This window comes from Chlorocebus sabaeus, chromosome 21 (genome assembly GCF_047675955.1).
Source record: "Chlorocebus sabaeus isolate Y175 chromosome 21, mChlSab1.0.hap1, whole genome shotgun sequence".
Taxonomy (NCBI): domain Eukaryota; kingdom Metazoa; phylum Chordata; class Mammalia; order Primates; family Cercopithecidae; genus Chlorocebus; species Chlorocebus sabaeus.
Window position 1 is genome coordinate 14,080,734 of NC_132924.1, and position 19,780 is coordinate 14,100,513.

Sequence of the window (19,780 nt, forward strand, 5' to 3'; positions counted from 1 at the left end):
GGATATTTCTTTTGTAATAGTTTTTAAAATAAAAAATACTTCAAAATACTTTGGAAATAATTAATTTTAATAAGAATGATGCAAATGAAGCATTGTATTCACTCCAATCCTGCCATCCTGACTAGTAAAACTAGTTTATTTTTGTATGCTAACCTCTAATATCAGATATACAATTTTATGTAAGTGTAATACAGCACCACGATACTTTGGTTTGCTGCTTTTCTCACTGAAGTCCACTGCTTGCTGTCCTTTGCTCTGAGATGGTCTTTGTTCCCCAAGATTGGTGAAGTTGTGGGCCTCAACCTCTATACCTGCTCCAGCAGAAGACCCATCAACAGGCAGTGGCTCAGGAAACCTGTGATGGTCGAGTTTGGGGAGGAAGATGGCCCGGTAAGGAGAGCCTTTCTCGGTATCTCTGCTTCATTTAGGCTCTGCTGGCTGACTTCTAATGTGTTTGTTTTACCAAAGGCAAATTTTGCTTAACTTGTTTTCTTTGTGATGACAGGATAATAGGAGAAATAAAACATCATTTGTATTGCTTCGGGATAAAGTGAATCTCCATCAGTTCACTGAGCTTTCTGAAAACCCGCAGGAATCTCTACGGATAGAAATTGAATTTTCCAAACCTGTTACAAGGGCATTTCCGGTCATGTTGCTAGTAAGGTGTGTTGATGGTGACAGCTACGATGAGAATGAGATTGGAGTAAGACATATTGTCCTTAGGAATGTTTTGTGAAAAAAAAAAAAATCAGTGAATTAAATTGTGTTTTTAAAGCAATAATAAGGCTTATTGTTTAAAGAAATTGTTATCTATTCTGCCGCTCAGACAGTAAGCTTCCTGACTTTGGTTTTTGAGTTTGGATTCCTGCTTGTTAACATTATTAGAGTGAGAAGCATTATAATTATTAGTGATAATGCATACAGTCTCATTTAGAAATCTAATTCTCTCAGCATAGGTCTGAGCTAGATTTTTTTTATTTTTCCTAAAGGAGAAAATGTGTTTAAATTTATGTATCTAAGGAAACTTGATAAAATAATTATTTTTCTCAGGGATGTTGAGTTCATGAGACTTGTATAGGCCCCAGTTAATAAATAAATTACCTGGGAAGGTAATTGACTATTGGGAAGGTAAGTGACTATTGAAAAGATAGTTTGAAATTCTACAGCAAAGGTGCTAATGGAAACCAATAGTCTGCAGAGTTCGTTGGAGGTCTCGATGGGCAGGGCCTTGATCACTTTCCTTCTCCGAGTCCCCGTGTGTTTAGTCTATGTGGCAAAGGAGCTCACTGTTCTACTCCTCCTGGTTGGTTAGGTGGGCATCTCAACTAGATTAAAGGGTTCTCGTGAACAAGGTTGTATCTTATGCAGGCGCTGTCCACACAGCCCTTAGCACACAGTTTAATCTCTGCTTATTGGCCTGACCCTCATTCTGCCAACTTAGCTAACCATTCGATGTCTAAAAGTGGCTATCTGCTTAGAGTTTGGATTTTAATTTAATTCTTTAAGTCACATGCAGAAAAAGTAAATCAGTTCTGAGGAATTTCTGAGTCTAACTACTAAGACTACTATTTAGCTTTGTGTTGCTATCTTTTATCTATAAACAGGTTACGGTAAAAAGTTAATACAAACATGCAAACATATGTGTGTGTGCTGCAGTGCCCCTCCCTAACCACGTGTAGCCAGTGCTGTTTGTCTTATTCCTACAGACTGTGCTGGCCATTCTTGTACTTGTTTGCTACTGAAGTGTTTGTTATTTGGTTTGTTTTTTTGTTTGTTTTTGAGATGGAGTTTCATTCTTGTTGCCCAGGCTGGAATGCAATGGTGCAATCTCGGTTCACTGCAACCTCTGCCTCCCAAGCAATTCTCCAGCCTCAGCCTCCCAAGTAGTTGGGATTGCAAGTGTGAACCACCGCGCCCAGTTGATGTTGTATTTTTAAGTAGAGATGGGGTTTCACCATGTTGGTCAGGCTGGTCTTGAACTCCCTACCTCAGGTGATCCACCCACCTCGGCCTCCCAAAGTGCTGGGACTACAGGTGTGAGCCACCACGCCCGGCCAAAGTGTTTGTTTTTAATGAGATGCAGGGTGAAAGTGTTATGTAGGAGTTTTTACTAAGAGACCAGGTGGCGTTGTGGAATTCAGCACATTGACCCTTTTAAGTCCCAGGCTACCTCCTTGCAGTGACAAGGATATTTTGCACAAATTGAGTAAACTCTTGATAGAAATTTGACTAAAATCTTTGAGAGAGAAGAAAAAAATTGAGAAATCCCTATTTTGTTTTTATCTCCTAGATTCTCTGAGAAACCTACTCCCTCTGATTTTCTTGTGAAGCAGATCTACTTCTGGGATGAGTCAACTGTGCAGATTTATATACCTGCTGCTTCTCAGAAAGGTCAGTGGACAAAGCGCCTTCTTTTCCAATTCTGTTGACATGATTAAAACATCTCCTATAACCTTTGTATGTATAGTGGTGTTTTTCTTTATTCATGACAAAAACATCAAAATCCTTTTTCTCTGCTTGCTTATAAACAAACTGCTCCACTGTGGATACCCCACATGGAAACTGCCCACGGTGAGCACCACCCACGTGACGCAGTGGCTGCTGCTGCTTGCTGCCCTGCCCATCCCTCCCCAGCTGGTCTCTCGCGACTCCTCCTGACCCTCAGGGCTCCGTGTGTGCTCAGGCTGAGTCTTTGCCTGCAGCACCCTCCTGCCTTGCTTCCCTCAAACTAACCTCTGCTGAGCTTCCCTGACTGCAGAGTTGACCCAGGACTTCTGAGATGTCTCTGTATCTCACATTATCAACAGGGCACAGGACCCCCTCTGAATGTGGGGGCAGAGTGTGAAGTTTGGGGCTCACCCCTTCTCCATGTTCTGCCCCTGGTACCTTAGGATTCTGAGCCTCCCCAAAAAAGCAAGAAACTGAAGCTCAGTGGGCTGAAGTGGCACCCACAGGCAACTCACCATACACGCGCTTTACACTGACTTCCAGAGGCCCTGGCCCTGGAGAGGAGCTGGCTTCTGACTGCCAGTGAGTGGGCCAGACCCATTGTCTCTACATTTTTACTGGGATATAGTTATTTTCCTCTGAGAACCAGTATTTGTTTCTTTTAAAAATGAATCAACCTGTATTGCTCACCAAATTCAAATTCTCAATGGTATTTTTTAATGTTGCATTTCGTGTGTTCTTTTTCACAGTTTTTATTGTAATTTCAAGTTGATAGAAAATTAGAAAAATATGTACAACATATACCTGTATCCTTTTACTTGAGATTCACCATTTGTTGATTTCTGCCTCATTTGTCTTATCTGCATGTGTACAGGTGTGCACATGTGGGTGGGGGATGTTTTTGAGGGAAGGACAAGCCATTGGAGAGAAAGTTGCAGGCCCTGTGACATACCACCCCTAAATACTTAAACATCTCATGAAAACAAGGGCATTCTCTACAAAACTCAGTACACTATCATAAGGAAAAGAAATCAACATTAATTGAAGAATATCTGTTCTGTAATCCACAGTTAAATTTTTAAAATCCCCCCAAATGCCTTCTATAGCTCTTTATATTTTTTAATCAGAAGTAGGTGAAAGTTCATGAATGCATTTTGTTGCTGTGTTTTTATATAGTCCCTGTAAAATCTACAACACACTCCCAATTTTTGCCTTTTTTTTTCCAGACTTTTTTTTATGAGCTTAGGTTAGTTATTTTCTGAATGTTGTACATTCAGGAAATTGCCTGACTGTTTCTTCATGATTAAATTCAGCTCACAGATGATTGGCAGCATATTCCATAGGCGATGGTGCTAAGTTTGGTAATTTGCGTGGGGAAAGAACCTCCAATCTCTCCATTTTCCCCTTTGAGAGATGGTACTTGTGAGACCATCTTAGTATCTTCTTCCCTTACAAACTGTCACCCCGTGATTTTAAGGATCCATGGGTGACATAGGTACACAGAAGGCTACAAAATGGTGATTTGCTAATTCCACCATGAATTAGCTGGCATTCTTCAGTAAAGAAGAGCTTCTGTCTCTCTCTATCTTACTCTTGCTCTCTTGTCTCTATGGTGCGTAGCGTTTCTTAAAAATTCAATGTGTTTAGTTCACCTCCATTGTTTTACTTTTTGATGCACAAATTATTCCAGTGGGAGCTCCTCCAAGATGCTACCTGAGGTTTTTTTGACATGACGTCATGATCCTCAAGTGCTTCTTAACTTTCTGGGACACCAGGGTGTTCTGGCTTATCCTGTGTTTGGCCAGCCCTTCCTTGGAACTGGCCACGTCCTCAGTGAGGCTTGGTTCATTGATGGGAAGTGAAATTAGAACACAAGAACTGCGCATCACATTTGCTCATTGCTATTGGGGCATCATTGATTTAACAAGTGTGTGTGTGTGTGTGTGTGTGTGTGTGTGTGTGTGTGTGTGTAAAATGAGTTCCTGACAATGCTTTAATTCAAATCTAACACCCAGGGTTCCTTCTTACTTTCTCCCATTGTGTGTTCAGATCCCCATTCTCCTACAGTGAGAATTCCAGTTGCCAAAACACGAGAACTTGAGAGCCAGTTTCCAATGACCTAAATTCACTTTGCTGTATCCTACAGTATATATAAAATCGTTTTAGAATTAAAGCACCTGTACCCTTAACAATCACAAACCTACCAGATAAAGTTCAATATTTCTTTCTAGATTTTTTTGGTTTAGTTTTGACTTTACATTCTTACATAATATATTACAGTAAGAGCACATAGTCAAAAGTTAGTCGAATTAATTATTTTCTCTGTAGGGTTTTGCTATACATTTTATATACAGCTAGGTTAACTTTTTTGCATGTACTTAATGCTAAGGCCTACTTTTATCCTTTTGTTTTGTTTTTGTTTTTGTTTTTGAGACAGAGTCTCACTCTTGTTGCCCAGGCTGGAGAGCAATGGCGCGACTTTGGCTCACTGCAACCTCCACCTCCCGAGTTCAAGCGATTCTCCTGCCTCAGCCTCCCGGGTAGCTGAGATTAAAGGCATGCACCACCAGGCCCAGCTAATTTTTGTATTTTTAATAGAGACAGGGTTTCACCATGTTGGTCAGGCTGGCCTTGAAATCCTGACCTCGGGTGATCCACCCTCCTTGGCCTCCCAAAGTGCTGGGATTACAGGCGTGAGCGACGGTGCCCAGCCCCATTTTTTAACATTAATTTTTGTTTTGAATTTGTGAGACATTTTTATTGTTCAAATGTCTAAAGCACATTTAAAGATGTATGTATTCAGAGCTAAATCTTTCAACAGCCTTATTCCTCTACCTTGTTCTCACCTAGTCCTTATAGGTAATGGTTTTCATTTGTTTCCTTTATTTTATTTTATTTCAGTAGTTTTGGGGGGACAGGTGGTTTTTGGTTACATTAATAAGTTCCTTAGTGGTGATTTGTTAGATTTGGCGCACGCATCACCCAAGCAGCATACCTCGTACCCTATACATAGTCTTTTATCTCTCACCCCCACATTCTTACCCCTAAGTCCCCAAAGTCCTATTATATCATTCTTATGCCTTTGCATCCTCATAGCTTATCTCCCACTTATAAGTGAGAATATACAATGTTTGGTTTTCCATTCCTGAGTTACTTCACTTAGAATAATGGTCTCCAACTCCATCCAGGTTTCTGCAAATGCCATTGTTTTGTTCCTTCTTATGGCTGAGTAGTATTCCATGGTGCACACATAACATATTTTCTTTATCCTCTTATTGGTTGGTGGGCATTTAGGTTGGTCCTGTTGTACTAGTTTACATTCCCACAAGCGGTGTAAAAGTGTTCCCTTTTCACCACATACACACCAACATCTATTATTTTTTGATTTTTAAAAATTATGGCCATTCTTGCAGGAGTAAGACGGTATCTCATTGTGGTTTTAATTTGCATTTCCCTGTTACTTAGTGATGTAGCATATTTTTTCACATATTTTTTAGCCATTTATATATCTTCTTTTGAGAATCGTCTGATCATGTCCTTGCCCACTTTTTGATGGGGTTGTTTTTTCTTGCTGATTTGTTTGAGTTCCTTATAAATTCTGGGTATTAGTCCTTTGTCACATGCATAGTTTGCAGATTTTTTCTCCTACTCTGTTGGTTGTCTGCTTACTCTGCTGATTATTTCTTTTGCTTTGCGGAAGCTTTTTGGTTTAACTGGGTCCCATCTATTTATTTTTGTTTTCGTTGCATTTGCTTTTGGGTCTTGGTCATGAATTATTTGCCTGAGCCAATGTCTAGAAGAGTTTTTCCGATGTTATCTTTTAGAATTTTTATAGCTTCAAGTCTTAGATTTACGTCTTTGATCCAGCTTGAGTTGATTTTTTACATAAAATGAGAGATGAGGATCCAGTTTTATTCTTCTACATGTGGCTAGCCAATTATCCCAGCACCATTTGTTGAACAGGGTGTCCTTTACTCACTTCATGTTTTTGTTTGCTTTGTCAAAAATCAATTGGCTTTAGGTGTTTGGCCTTATTTTTGGGTTCTCCATTCTGTTCCATTGGTCTACATGCCTATTTCTATGCCACTGGCATGCTGTGTTGGTAACTATAGCCTTGTAGTATAGTTTGAAGTCTGGTAATGTGTTGCCTCCAGACTTATTCTTTTTGCTTAGTATTGCTTTGGCTATGTGATTCCATATGAATTTTAGGATTGTTTTGTCTAGTTCTGTGAAGAAGAATGATTATAATTTTTTTTTTTTTTTTTTTTTTTGAGACTGGAGTTTCATTCTTGTTGCCCAGGCTGGAGTGCCATAGCACGATCTTGGCTCACCACAACCTCCACCTCCTCGGTTCAAGCGATTCTCCTGCCTCAGCCTCCCGAGTAGCTGGGATTACACCACACCTGGCTAATTTTGTATTTTTAGTAGAAACAGGGTTTCTCCATGTTGGTCAGGCTGGTCTCGAACTCCCGACCTCAGGTGGTCCACCCGCCTCGGCATCCCAAAATGCTGGGATTACAAGTGTGAGCCATTGCACCCTGCCTCGATTATTGTAATTTTATGGGAATTGTTTTTCTGATGTTTCTTTTTGGGACAATAAGCCCATGCATACCCACATTATTTCCCCTTATTTCTTACACTCATTTGCATTGTGCTTTTCTTAGTTAAATTACATATTTGGAAATCACTTCATATGTATTTATTCATCAATATCTTTTTTTTAACTGCTGTGTGCTTCTCCACTGTATAGATGGACCATAGTTTATTCAGCCAGTCTCCTATGTACTCGCATGAAAGACTTGTGCATTAAATGTAGTGGGAGGAGTGTATCTTCAAGTTTAATTCCTAGGTAGGCTGTTCCTGGGTTGAACAGTAAATGCCTATGTGATTTTGGTAAGTATTGTCACATTCACCTCCAGCAGTGTCTGACGCTGCCTGTTTTCCCACATCTTTGCCAACAGGATGTATTTTCAAGCTGTTGAGTTTTGCCAGTCGTATAATTGAGAAACGTTCATTTTAATAGGCGTTTTATATGAATTATGTTCAGGGTGTCAGGGGGCACTTGGAACATAAGGGATGCTAGAAACACTGTTTTTCTTCCCAATTCTCTACCGTTCCTCAATTCATATCTGCATCCAGGAGCTTTGACTGGGTGGATTTAATCCAAATTTAAATGCTCTAAGGACAGGAAATGTCTAGAATTTGATGCTGTCTTTCAGTTCTTGCTCATCTCTAGTCCTTGTCCCCACCTATCTGTCTACTTTCTCCGCATTTAAAATGGAGAATGCTTTTCTGCAAACCTCAGGTTGTATTTTTAATTTATGTTTTCTCTTTTTAGATGCCAATGTAGGCTATTTATCCTTATTGGATGCTGACTATGACAGAAAACCTCCAAACAAATATTTAGCAAAGGCAGTGAACTATACAGTACATTTCCAGTGGATCCGATGCCTGTTTTGGGACAAGAGAGAGTGGAAATCTGAACGTTTCTCTCCACAACCAGGAACTTCTCCTGAAAAAGTGAACTGCAGGTATAGACACATTTGAGAAAGAATCTGAGATATTTAGTAAATGACTGCCTTGTCTTCTGCATTTGGCCCAACCCCCAGAGCCCTTCCTGAACCTTGTCCGTAAGAAGCTGGAGCACCCTTGGTTTGTACAACTCTCCAGCCTATGTCAGTTCTCTTGTAGCCGGGTCGTGTGTCAGCCTTGGTTCTCCCACTCTGTGGGCTCCCAAGGAGCAGGGGCTGCTCTATAGACTGTCTTCGTGTTCCTCCTTCCCATGGTGACTGTCATGCAGGAGGTGTTTAGTAAGTGTTGAAGACGTGAGTCAGTGGATGAGTGATAGATGAACCCATCCGTTTTCTTATCACAGAAGCGCCGACATCCGTTGAGTACGCAGTTTGTAGTCAGGCAGGTGGGACCCTCAGCTCTCACCATGCCCCCATGTTGCCCTGAGAGTCCCTCATCTTCAGAGGACCCTCCACAGCCTGGTGGTGAAGGTGTGCCTTCTGAGGCAAGAAAAGTCTCTGCGCAAAGATGAGCAGCCTCCTCAGAAATTTCTGGGTATATGAGTCATGTCACTAAATTGGAAATTATTTGTCATCTAGCTGACTAACAATTCTATGAGAGACTCAGTTCATTCTTTTTTGTTGCCCTTACCTTTTCATTAGGAGAAAGATAAACAATTATTAGGCATATTTAGAAATAGAAGTAGTCATTTCTAAATAAGCCATAAGGCAATATATTTTGTGATTTCCTGCTAGGAGGCAAATATATACAGATGATAACCGTATCAGTGCAATTCATAGCCGCTTATTGATTTTCTTATGTTTTCTTATGTTGCACTCTTAAATTTATCTAATGCCATTTCATTACTTACTGGTAATGGCCCAATATTTTGCTTCAATATTAAATTATTGATAAATGCATTAATGCAATCATTCATTCTACATTACATAACTACTCTCTGATAGGCACATTTTTGTGAGCCAAGGGTACAAAAGTGAATAACAGGCCAGGCGTGGTGGCTCATGCCTGTAATCCCAGTACTTTGGGAGGCCGAGATGGGTGGATCACTTGAGGTTAGGAGTTTGAGACCAGCCTAGCCAACACAGCAAAACCCCATCTCTACTAAAAATACAAAATTAGATGGGCACACACCGGCAATCCCATTTACTTGGGAGGCTGAGGCACAAGAATCGCTTGAACCTGGGAGGCAGAGGTTGCAGTGAGCTGAAATCATGCCACTGCACTCCAGCCTGGGCAGAAGAGCGAGACTCCATCTCAAAAAAAAAAAAAAAAAAAATCAATAACACATAGGACCTGCTCACAAGAGAATGAGGGTGAGATAGACTGTACTTTTCAAAAAGGAGACAGTGTTTACAGTGATTGTCAGGGTTGAATGTTTGTAATGCCAGGAACTGGCGCTTAGGCAGAGGAGTTGGCCGGAGCTTGACTAGTGGCACAGCTAGGCTGTGACTGGGAGCCTCAGGCTGCAGCCATGCTGTGGAGGGCTGTCATGAAGACGGCCATCTGCTCTGAACTCTTGTGTCTCAGGACAGCCTCCATGGGAGCCATGTATCCCAACACACAGACGTGAAGAACTCTGGCACAAAGGAAGAGTCCCTCATTTCTAACTTAGGTTTCAGGTGAATCTTTTAAACTGGGTCTTAGTCATAAAGTTATCATTATTGCACTCTTTCTTCCTTTTCACATTCCTTTAACCAACATGCCTTCACACCGTCAACAGCTGCTCTCTCCACACATTCTGTATCCTCATCCGCATTTCCCTCCTAGCTACGATCGCCTTGCGGCATTTGGTCTCCTAAGGAGAAAGCTGAAGGCCAGTTTTGAAGTGAGTGACATTTCCAAGTTACAGAGGTAAGTTCCATTTCCTACATAAAGACTTCATAGACTTTATTTGTTTTATGGTTCACTCAGGATGTCCACATATAATTCCAGGGGTGCTTGAAATCCATGTTACTTACTATCCTTGTGTTTTTGAAATATGCATGTTAGTGGATAATTATCTTTAAATATTTTTTATAATTATCTTTAAATATTTTTATAGTTGAATATATACATATATATTTTGTCTCTCTATACTTAAATTCACTGATGAGAGATTCATAAACACAAGAAAGTCAACATACTTTTCATATTTTTAAGTTTAGTTTTAGTTCAGTGTGAATTTGGTCAATTATTATTGATAGGGTTGATCTCTACAGTGACAATACTGCCTAAAGGGCTTGTCCTGGTTTATGTTTACTGTCATAGCCTAATTATTAATAGCTCCCTCTTTCTCTCTCTGGAGTATCTCATTTTAGATAATAAATTTAAAATGTACACTATTTTTATAGCCACTTTTATATGAAATGACTATATTTAGACTCAGATATGGGTAAAGTGAGTTTAAGCTGATGTGGACAGGAGCTTTCCCTGTCTTATTTATCAGTGTCACCCTACATTTAATACAATGCTCAGAGTAAATATTTGCTGAATGACTATCTAGGGTAGAGTCTGCATTTTCTGGGGTGCTGAGTGTTAAGTTTTCTTCTCATTATGTTCAAGTAGTAAGAAACTCTATTATTTCATCAATCATATTACTTTATAGACTAGTTGATGGATCAGATACTTAGTAAAAAAGACATTAATTGCTAATGCAACAGATGCTGGATACAGAAAAGGTCACTGACCATTCAGCGATCAGGGCTCAGAGGACAGCAGCCTCAACTGTGGTGTCTGGCATTGATATTGCTGGGGCTGGGGCAAACCATGGAGGAAGCAGCCCTGGAAGGTGTCCAGAGAGAGGCAACACCTGAAGTTCTACAGAGGCAGTAGCGAGTGGGATATCTGGCCAGAATCTTGAAGGTTTCAGAGTATTGTCCAGGTGGAAGGATGTGAGCACCCTGCAGAGCTCATGGGGCAGAGCTCTGAACAGGCTCTGTCCTGGTGGGGAAAAAGAGGGCAGGTGAGAAACCAAGAACAGAGCCCAATCCTCAGATGGAATCAAAGAGCAGAATGGCAGGGGATGGGGCGGGCAACATCCCCATGTGGCATAGACCCTGGTGCCCATCCTCTGAGATCCCATCAAAAATCTGTAAGACTTCAGTTAGATTAGAGTCCCAGCACAGCAGCTTGATATGAACGTCATTCTACGGATCTGTGGGGGTTCAGTGATGTCTCCCAAGCCAGTGTTGGTGGCTGGGAACAAGTAGGTGGAGGCTGCAGGTAGGCAACAAGCAGCAGCATCCACAGGGGCAGTGGGAGGCACAGGCAGGGGCTCCAAAACATCACCAACATCTCCTAGCCTTGTTCTGCTAGCAGGAGAAGGAGAGAGGGAGAAACATAATGCCACTTGTATGTTTCAAGAATAATCTTTACAATAGCAGTGAGATTGGCATTCTTAGCCGTAGTTCACAATGAAAGTTCCTCAGAGCCAGCATGGCACAGCCACTTGGTACAGAGGCTGGTCCATTACAAGGTTTCTTTGACTCTGGAGTCCATGCTTGTGGAGTGCTGCTCGCTGGACCATGGGCCAGCTCCCTGCCTTCAAAGCCCTCCCAATTCAGCTTCCAGCAAGAGTAAAAACGTATCAGTGAAGCCCAGCAGGGACTTTTGTGTATAAGGGGTTAGGGGTGGCAATCAGTCTTTTCCTATATGTCTGTTTTCATGAGCAATTTTCTTTATATCTCTCCTTTTGTTTATAGCCACCGAGAAAACTTGCTTCCCAGTATTTTTATTATGGGTTCTGTGATTCTTTATGGATTTTTGGTCGCTAAAAGCAGACAAGTAGATCATCATGAAAAAAAGAAATCTGGTTACATCTTTCTGCAAGAAGCCCCCTTGCCAGGCCACCAGCTGTATGCGGTCGTCATTGACACTGGCTTCCGAGCTCCGGCCAGGTTGACCTCAAAGGTAGCTCGAGCATCTGGGGGTACTCTTTGATGGTGTCTAAGCAATGTCAGCATCAGAAGTGAGGATCTGGTGATTTGGCTTCCCTGTCTGTTACCTGTCACAGCAGGCCCATCTCATTGCTGAGGCAAGGCTTGCCTGCCCTTTCCAGGGCCCTCCCTCAGCCTGCACGTCTGTCAGGGTGAAGAGCAGACCCCTTCACCTTCTGCAGCTGTTCCAGTCCCTTCTGCAGCTGTCTCCACTGTGGAAAGCAGCCCAGGGAGATCTGTTCTGTCTCTGAGTGGATCTTTGAGACTCTGAGAATGAGATGTACTATTCTGAGCTTGGGGCAGAAAACGACAGTCCCAGAGAAGCTGGTGGAGGATGAAGGTGGGGTGGGAAGCAGGATGCGGTGGAGGAGGAGGAAATAGTCCAGCACTGGGCCCAGTGGAGCAGCGGTGCCGCGGTGAGCTGTAGAGGTGAGGTCTGCAGGGGCGGAAATTGAGCCTGGGCAGAGCCATTTGCAATTCGAAGTGCGTGTGACACAAATCCCTCAAAGAGAGGGAGGCTCCCTCTGCCCTTGGAATTCATACTCCCATTTCCCGAGGGAACCATGGTTACTTTATGGAATCCATAGGATTGGGGTGTGGATGAGAAAGAGTTAGATGGGAGGATGAATGAGATGGGATGCCACAGTGTAGTAGGATAGATGGGGACACATTTTTAAAGCTTATGTGGTCCTTACTCACCATAAACCCTTCGTCTACCAACTGTATATTTAAATTGTCTATCAGATAAACATACATGTATATATTCACGGGCAATGCATACACATAGGAATGTTCTTAACCTAACAAAGGAAGATTTAGTGGTGAAGCTTCAGATGGTTTCTAAGGGATCTCTGCTGTCAGCACTGCAATTTATCATTGTGCTGGAAATCCTGGTAAAAACAATAAAGCAAGAAATAAAACGGGAATGTAAGATTCCAAAAGCGAGAAAGAGAGATGGTTCTTTTTTTTTTTTGAGACGGAGTCTCGCTCTGTCACCCAGGCTGGAGTGCAGTGGCCGGATCTCAGCTCACTGCAAGCTCCGCCTCCCAGGTTCACGCCATTCTCCTGCCTCAGCCTCCCGAGTAACTGGGACTACAGGCGCCCGCCACCTCGCCCGGCTAGTTTTTTGTATTTTTTAGTAGAGACGGGGTTCCACCGTGTTAGCCAGGATGGTCTCAATCTCCTGACCTCGTGATCCACCCGTCTTGGCCTCCCAAAGTGCTGGGATTACAGGTGTGAGCCACCACGCCCGGCCAAAAGATGGTTCTTCGAACAGGATGAGGTTGTCTACACAGCAAATGAAGAAGCATGTTCACGCTAATGATTAGCACTAATAGCATTTAAGAAACTTGCTGAATTTTTGATTGAGAAAAAATCATCAAAATAATCTCTATAAAACAGCAATGACTATTTATAACATGGAGTTGAAAACAAGAACCTCTTTGTCACAGTAAAAAATGGTGGGGTGCTTAGAAGTGAATTCATCAAACCCCACATACAAGACCATCATGAAAGAACTATCCCCAATATGCATAAGAGATCTAAATAAAGAGCTATGTTTATGGATGAGAAAGCCAATTTTCCTTTGTCATTTCTCCCAAATTAATCTATAACATTAATAATAATAGTATGAATGAAATTCTATTAATATACCCACTTTACAGATGAAAACCTAAGGCATAATGAGGTTAAATCCAATTAGATCTATTCATAATTCTAGGAAGGTGTTTTGTGGAACTTGGAAAACTGATCCTAAAATTCAGGTGGAAAAGAATACAAGAGAATTGCAATACCAGTCATGCCGACTCTCAAGAGAAGAACAGGGCAGGGACTCCCTACCCAATATTCAGGCTTATTTTGAAACTGTAGTACCTGAGATCATGTCGTGACCTCAGGAGAGGTACTGAGGAGGGATTTCTGGGGAAGACTAGAGGTCTTACAAACCACAGGAAAGGGTGCACTGTTTAAAAAATATTTTGGAACAATAGCTGTCCTTGTAGAAAAAGGTACTATTGAATCTGTACATCATACACACAAAAAATAAACTCCAGAACATTAGAGACAGAAAGGTGAAAACACAAAGTTTAGAAACTAGTCAAAGAAAATATACACTTTGGAATAAGGAAGGATTTCAGAAACAGAAATATCTTTCTTAAATGAAAGTTTAATAAGTTATATTACATCAGAATTGTTCATTTCTGTGTGACAGAAGACAGCAGTGAGGAATGACAAGCCCAGCCAGATTGACGTGTGCCTCCCCAGGATATGCCCGTAGGTGCATGGGTACCCTCCTCTGGGTCCAGGCTCCTCTGGCATCTCCCTGCCAAGCCAGAGGGAGGAAAATGGTGTACCCACCGTGGTGCTCTCCTGCTCTCATGAGAAAACAAATGCCCTTCCGAAACCTAGTTGGGATCTGGCTTTTCTAGATCAAGAAGGTGAGGAAATGGCCAATTCTACCAGGCTCCACTTCAAGGCCGTCCTCTGCTCTCTCCAGGGAAGTCTGGGACTGGGCGTGCCCTCTCATTCCCTGGCTCCAGGTTGTGGCACTCCACCACCATGCAGGTGGTTTTGTGGAAGGGTAAGACGCTGGGAGAAAGTGCGAGGAAGCCCTGCCCAGCATTGGATGGCGTCTGCTGTGAAACAGCCTGAGTTCCTACCCCTGTTCTTTGTTTTGAGGTGTACATTGTTTTATGTGGCGACAACGGACTGTCAGAAACCAAGGAGCTCTCCTGTCCAGAGAAGCCCCTGTTTGAAAGGAATTCCAGACACACCTTTATCCTGAGGTATTCCAAAATATTTCACTGCTAGATTTGGGAGAGGCCAGTCAGAATTAGTGTAGCCTTATCACGAATACAAAACAGACTACATAACATTGGTCTCTAATAGTGAGCATCAATTTATATACAAACAATTTTATGATGTATTTTTACAGTTTGTTATTCTGAGTAGATTAAACGATAGGTTTATGCGAGGCAAGGAAGGAAGGAGGGTGGGGGAAGAAGATTTACTGATTTTACATATTAGTAGAGTTCATAATCAGTGTTTTCTATGACACTAAACCTTCTGACCTTAATTAGGTTTGTCCCCAGTTTGGAAGAGCGAGGACACGTTGTGTCACAAAGATGGCGGGGTTGGAGAAAGAGGGAGTTTAACAAGATAGGATGCAAGCACCTGGCGTTTTAGAAAATATGAAAGGACTGAACTAAATTATTTTTTCTCCTGGTGAATTTCATGTATGACATTTATTGGTTTGGAGTATTATGTCTTCATTAAGAGAGAAAAGGTTAACTTTAGACTAATCCACACCAGAGACAAATAGATGAACGAGATTTGTGTGACTTTGGTTTGGGAAAGCTGGTGGATATTGAAGGCCTGAGTGCAGGGTCACTGTGCGTGGTGGGATCTCCCATCCTCTGGCCGGGTTCCAGGGGGCTTCACATGTCACTCTGCATGTCAGTCACCTTTGACATGTCCCATCCCTCCTCTGTGGGCCATCAGTGCCTTGAGGGTGAGCACTGGGGCTGATGGGATGCCAGGACCACACTGTCACCCTCCCAGCTGATGAGACGCTGCTGTGTGTGCCTCCAGCACTCCTGCCCAGCTGGGCCTGCTGAGGAAGATTCGCCTCTGGCACGACAGCCGTGGGCCTTCCCCAGGCTGGTTCATCAGCCACGTGATGGTGAAGGAGCTGCGCACAGGACAGGGCTGGTTCTTCCCTGCCCAGTGCTGGCTGTCTGCCGGCAGGCATGATGGTCGCGTGGAGCGGGAGCTCACCTGTCTGCAAGGGGGACTTGGCTTCCGGAAGGTAGGCCCCCTCCAGGTGGCCTCTCATGGCGCACCTGGCTGACTGGCAGAGCGTGGCACCTGGCTCTGCTTCGCTTGCCACAGTTGTGTCTTTCAACTCCTCTAAAGTGTATTCCTCTTTTCTTAGTTAATTACCAATATATCAAAATATTAAATGATACATTCATTAAGTGGCCATCCAAGCATGGATTAATTACCCTTCACAATTATTAATTATTGCAGTAATGCTTCTCTGTAAATGTAATAAGAATGTAAATTTCTGGAATTTATGGTTCTGGTGGTCTGTGATGTCCAGAGGCCCGTAATTAAAGACTATTCAGTGCCCTGTGTGTGTCCCAAACGGCCTAGATAACTATCAATAGAGTAATTACAGATATGGTACAGATGTGATCATGGCCGGGATGGCAGGAGATGGCCAAAGTGACAAAATAACAGATAACCTCACAAACTAACCATAGAAGTTGTGGTTTTTGCATGTCCTTTCCATCTTTCCCTATATACAAACAAATTGCATACAATTGTGATAATAATTTTTTTTTTTTTTTGAGATGGAGTCTCGCTCTGTTGCCAGGCTGGGGTGCAGTGGCATGATCTCGACTCACTGCAACCTCTGCCTCCCAGGTTCAAGTGATTCTCCTGCCTCAGCCTCCCAAGTAGCTGGGACTACAGGCACATGCCACCATGCCCGGCTAATTTTTGTATTTTTAGTAGAGATGGGGTTTCACCATGTTGGCCAGGATGGTCTTGATCTCTTGACCTTGTGATCCTCCAGCCTTGGCCTCCCAAAGGCTGCGATTACAGGCATAAGCCAACATACCCGGCTGCATTTTGCACTTTCTTATTCAACATTTTAGAGTAGGTCTCTTCATGAATTTTTAAAACATCATTTCAGGGCTGTATAATAGCCCACTGCACATGACCATTTGCTGAAGACCTGTTGGGCATGTATAGCTTTCTTTCATTTATTATGGTAATGGACAACATTGTGGAAACTTTCATGTGTGACTCTCTGTTCCTGATGAGTACTTCCTGAAACTGGGTCTCAGACAGTGGTAAAAGCCAGTGAACTCAGACAGTCCCCAGTGTCACCGGACCTTGCCAGGCCACTAGGCTTTCTTTCCAACCTGCCCTGTTGCCACCTGCCTTGATGAGAGGCCCAGGCTCAAGACCTTGGCATTTTCAGGCCTGAGATATTGCTAAGCTAGTAAGAAACATGATCATAAAGGATTTGAAACAAGTTTTCAATCAGTCACAGCATGTGGAAATTCTTCAACATCTCAAACTGGGGCTTCCCCTTAGATGATTGTTTCCTCGTGAGAATGACTGTTTAGCTCAGGAACTGTAGTTAACAATGGGAGACATACATCGCTTATCCTTAAGCTATTGTGCTTGACAGCTTTTTGTGAGAAACGTACACTTATTAACTTAGTCACGTATAAGCACTTGTGTGTGCTGCGAATCGAGCGTTGCTTGTTGGCTAATCCAGTTACATAAAGAAGATATATTCTTGATTTTTCTGGTATTTGTATCTGTGCTCTGCTCATATTCCATAAGAGCAGTTGCAGTTCTGTATATAATTTTGTTTTTTCTAGAACAATGTTGAGCCCCAAGCATTATTGAAATTGAATTGGAACTTAAAATTCAGTGCGATTCCTATGCAACACATCTCCTGCTGTGTGCCAGACATTGTGGGCTACTGAGGACAGAGGTGGAGGCGACTCAGCCCCACTCTCAGTGCACTCAAAGTCCAATTGAAATTAAGCATATTGCCCCGGAAAGTTCTGAGAGTGGCGGGGTTTTAAGAAGTCTCTTAGGAACATGCAGGAGAACCAAGGAGAGACTGATCAGAAGCTCTGGAGAGAAGGTCTCCGGAGGCTGGGCATGAAGGCATTTGAGAGCCAGGCAGGTGAAGCCGGGAGAAGCATATGCCAAAGCTCAGGAGGTACCAGGGGAAGGCCAGGTGGGCCAGAGTCCAGCATGATGGGAGTGTGGCTGGAGCAAGGGGGTTGCCAAGGAGGCAGAAGGAAGAGCAGCTTCCAGAGGCCTAGAGTGAGGTGCTGTTCACCTGCACCCACGGCCCACCTAGTACCTAGCTAACCAGCCAGGATAGCAGAGCCAGAGAGTGTGGGGAGTGCAGTGCCATCTACCTGCACCATGGCCCACCTGATACACAGCTAAGCAGCTGGGATGGAAGAGCCAGAAAGCTCGCCGTCTCTGCTCAGAAGATCGCGGTTTAACAGTCAGGACTTTGCTTTATTGACAGAAATGCCCATGTCAGGGAACACTTCTCCCGCTTTCCGTTTCAGCTTTTCTATTGCAAGTTCACAGAGTACCTGGAGGATTTCCACATCTGGCTGTCGGTGTACAGCAGGCCCTCCTCCAGCCGCTACCTGCACACACCACGCCTCACCGTGTCTTTCTCCCTGCTCTGCGTCTACGCGTGTCTCACTGCCCTGGTCGCTACTGGAGGGCAAGAGCAGGTGAGGGCTGTCGCTTTGCCTTACAGCAGCTTCCAGATCCCAGACTACACTGTGGCCCCTTTTTGCCTAAGAAATCTACAAAGCTTACAGTCCTCTGAGAAAAGTTTAAACCAGGGGAAGCAAGCCTGGCTGCCTGGGGACCAGAGAAGGAGCGGGAGGGCTCTGCCCGGTGTGGCACTGGGTGGGCCTGCACAGCCCTGACTCTGCTGGCTCAGTGAACAGCTGCTCTGTGGGAGCTCGTGCCCAGGCCCAGCAGCAGAACTTTTCCAGAGAGGCTGGCAGTCAGTTGTCTTTGAGAATGATCTTGAATTTTTTTTTTTTAAGTTGGCAATTCATTTAGATTTTGAACAAGTCCCCTGGACAAAAGAACGCAGAGCCATTCTGATGGGCACATTTTCCCTCAAGATGCCAGTTTGCACTGGCAACTCTGGTCTGATTGTTCCTCATGAGATGTAGTAAATTACTTCGAAATCAGTGTCAGCAGTTAAAATGGAGACCGTCCCTTTCCTGAGGAAAAACAACACAGCAGGACGTGGGCTGAGGGAAAACTGACTTGTTTACTATGACAACATCATGGCCATTCATGCACCTGGCCCACCGGGTTCACTGCTGGGTCGTGGTGCACCTGGAGAATGTGGTGACAAGGTCCGTTTCCGTGGAGGGGGCCAGCGACCCATCCATGTGACAGCCAGGCATAGTGGCTCCTTTATGACACCAGGTGTCAGAGAGATCCAATAACAATTATGGATTGGTGAAATTGAAAAAATAACAATGCATAGAATTTGTAAAAAGAGGATAAACAAGTATCATCAAGTAGCAGGAAGGGAACAGCTTTGTCCAGCTGGAAATAGACCAGGGCCTGTGGTGAGGAAACCTACGGTTAGTCTCTTCTTTGAGGCTGACATGTTGTCTGACGTTGGGCCACTGACCACTTCTCTCTGTTCATTGGTACCTTGTGGGTGTTGATGCCTTGCCGGATCGTAGCCATGATTCAATCCATGGAGCACGTGCCTGGTAGAGAGTGGGTGCTTGGCAAGCATTTGTACAATCCAAAAGGATTTGTATAAGAAGAAACAAAATGATTGCGTGTGTTTTTTTTTCACTCCTGGGGTATAAGAAGCTTTTGCTGGATTCCTTCTGCTTGTATCCATCATATCAGTTTTATATATAGTTCTATTTTTTACTTAGAACAATATTGAACATGATGCAGTATTTAAATTGAATTGTGGCCAGGGTGGTAGCTCACGCTTGTAATCCCAGCACTTTGCGGGGCCGAGGCAGACAGAACACCTGAGGTCCGGAGTTTGAGACCAGCCTGGCCAACATGGTGAAACCCTGTTTCTACTAAAAATACAAAAATTAGCTGGGCGTGGTGGTGCGTGCCTGTAATCCCAGCTACTCGGAAGGCTGAGGCAGGAGAATCACTTAAACCTGGGAGGCAGAGGTGGCAGTAAGCCGAGATCTTGCCACTGCACTCCAGGCTGGGTGACAGAGCAAGACTCCATCTCAATCAATCAATCAATCAATCAATTGAATTGTAACTTAAAATTCATGGTTCATGAAGAGAGTACTTTTATTAAATATAATGTATGTATTCACATT

The 19,780-nt window shown here is 43.3% G+C and overlaps 1 protein-coding gene across 1 annotated transcript in view; it reads left to right on the plus strand.

The window, feature by feature from the left end:
- Positions 1–19,780, plus strand: part of PKD1L1 (polycystin 1 like 1, transient receptor potential channel interacting) — a 180,985-nt gene that overhangs the window by 96,797 nt on the left and 64,408 nt on the right. Inside the window, exons 29-37 of the mRNA XM_073008857.1 lie at positions 280–390; positions 506–663; positions 2,291–2,391; positions 7,787–7,979; positions 9,748–9,831; positions 11,661–11,868; positions 14,571–14,677; positions 15,483–15,699; positions 18,005–18,178. Coding sequence (XP_072864958.1) covers positions 280–390; positions 506–663; positions 2,291–2,391; positions 7,787–7,979; positions 9,748–9,831; positions 11,661–11,868; positions 14,571–14,677; positions 15,483–15,699; positions 18,005–18,178 — 1,353 coding nt within the window. The remainder of the gene's footprint in view (positions 1–279; positions 391–505; positions 664–2,290; positions 2,392–7,786; positions 7,980–9,747; positions 9,832–11,660; positions 11,869–14,570; positions 14,678–15,482; positions 15,700–18,004; positions 18,179–19,780) is intronic.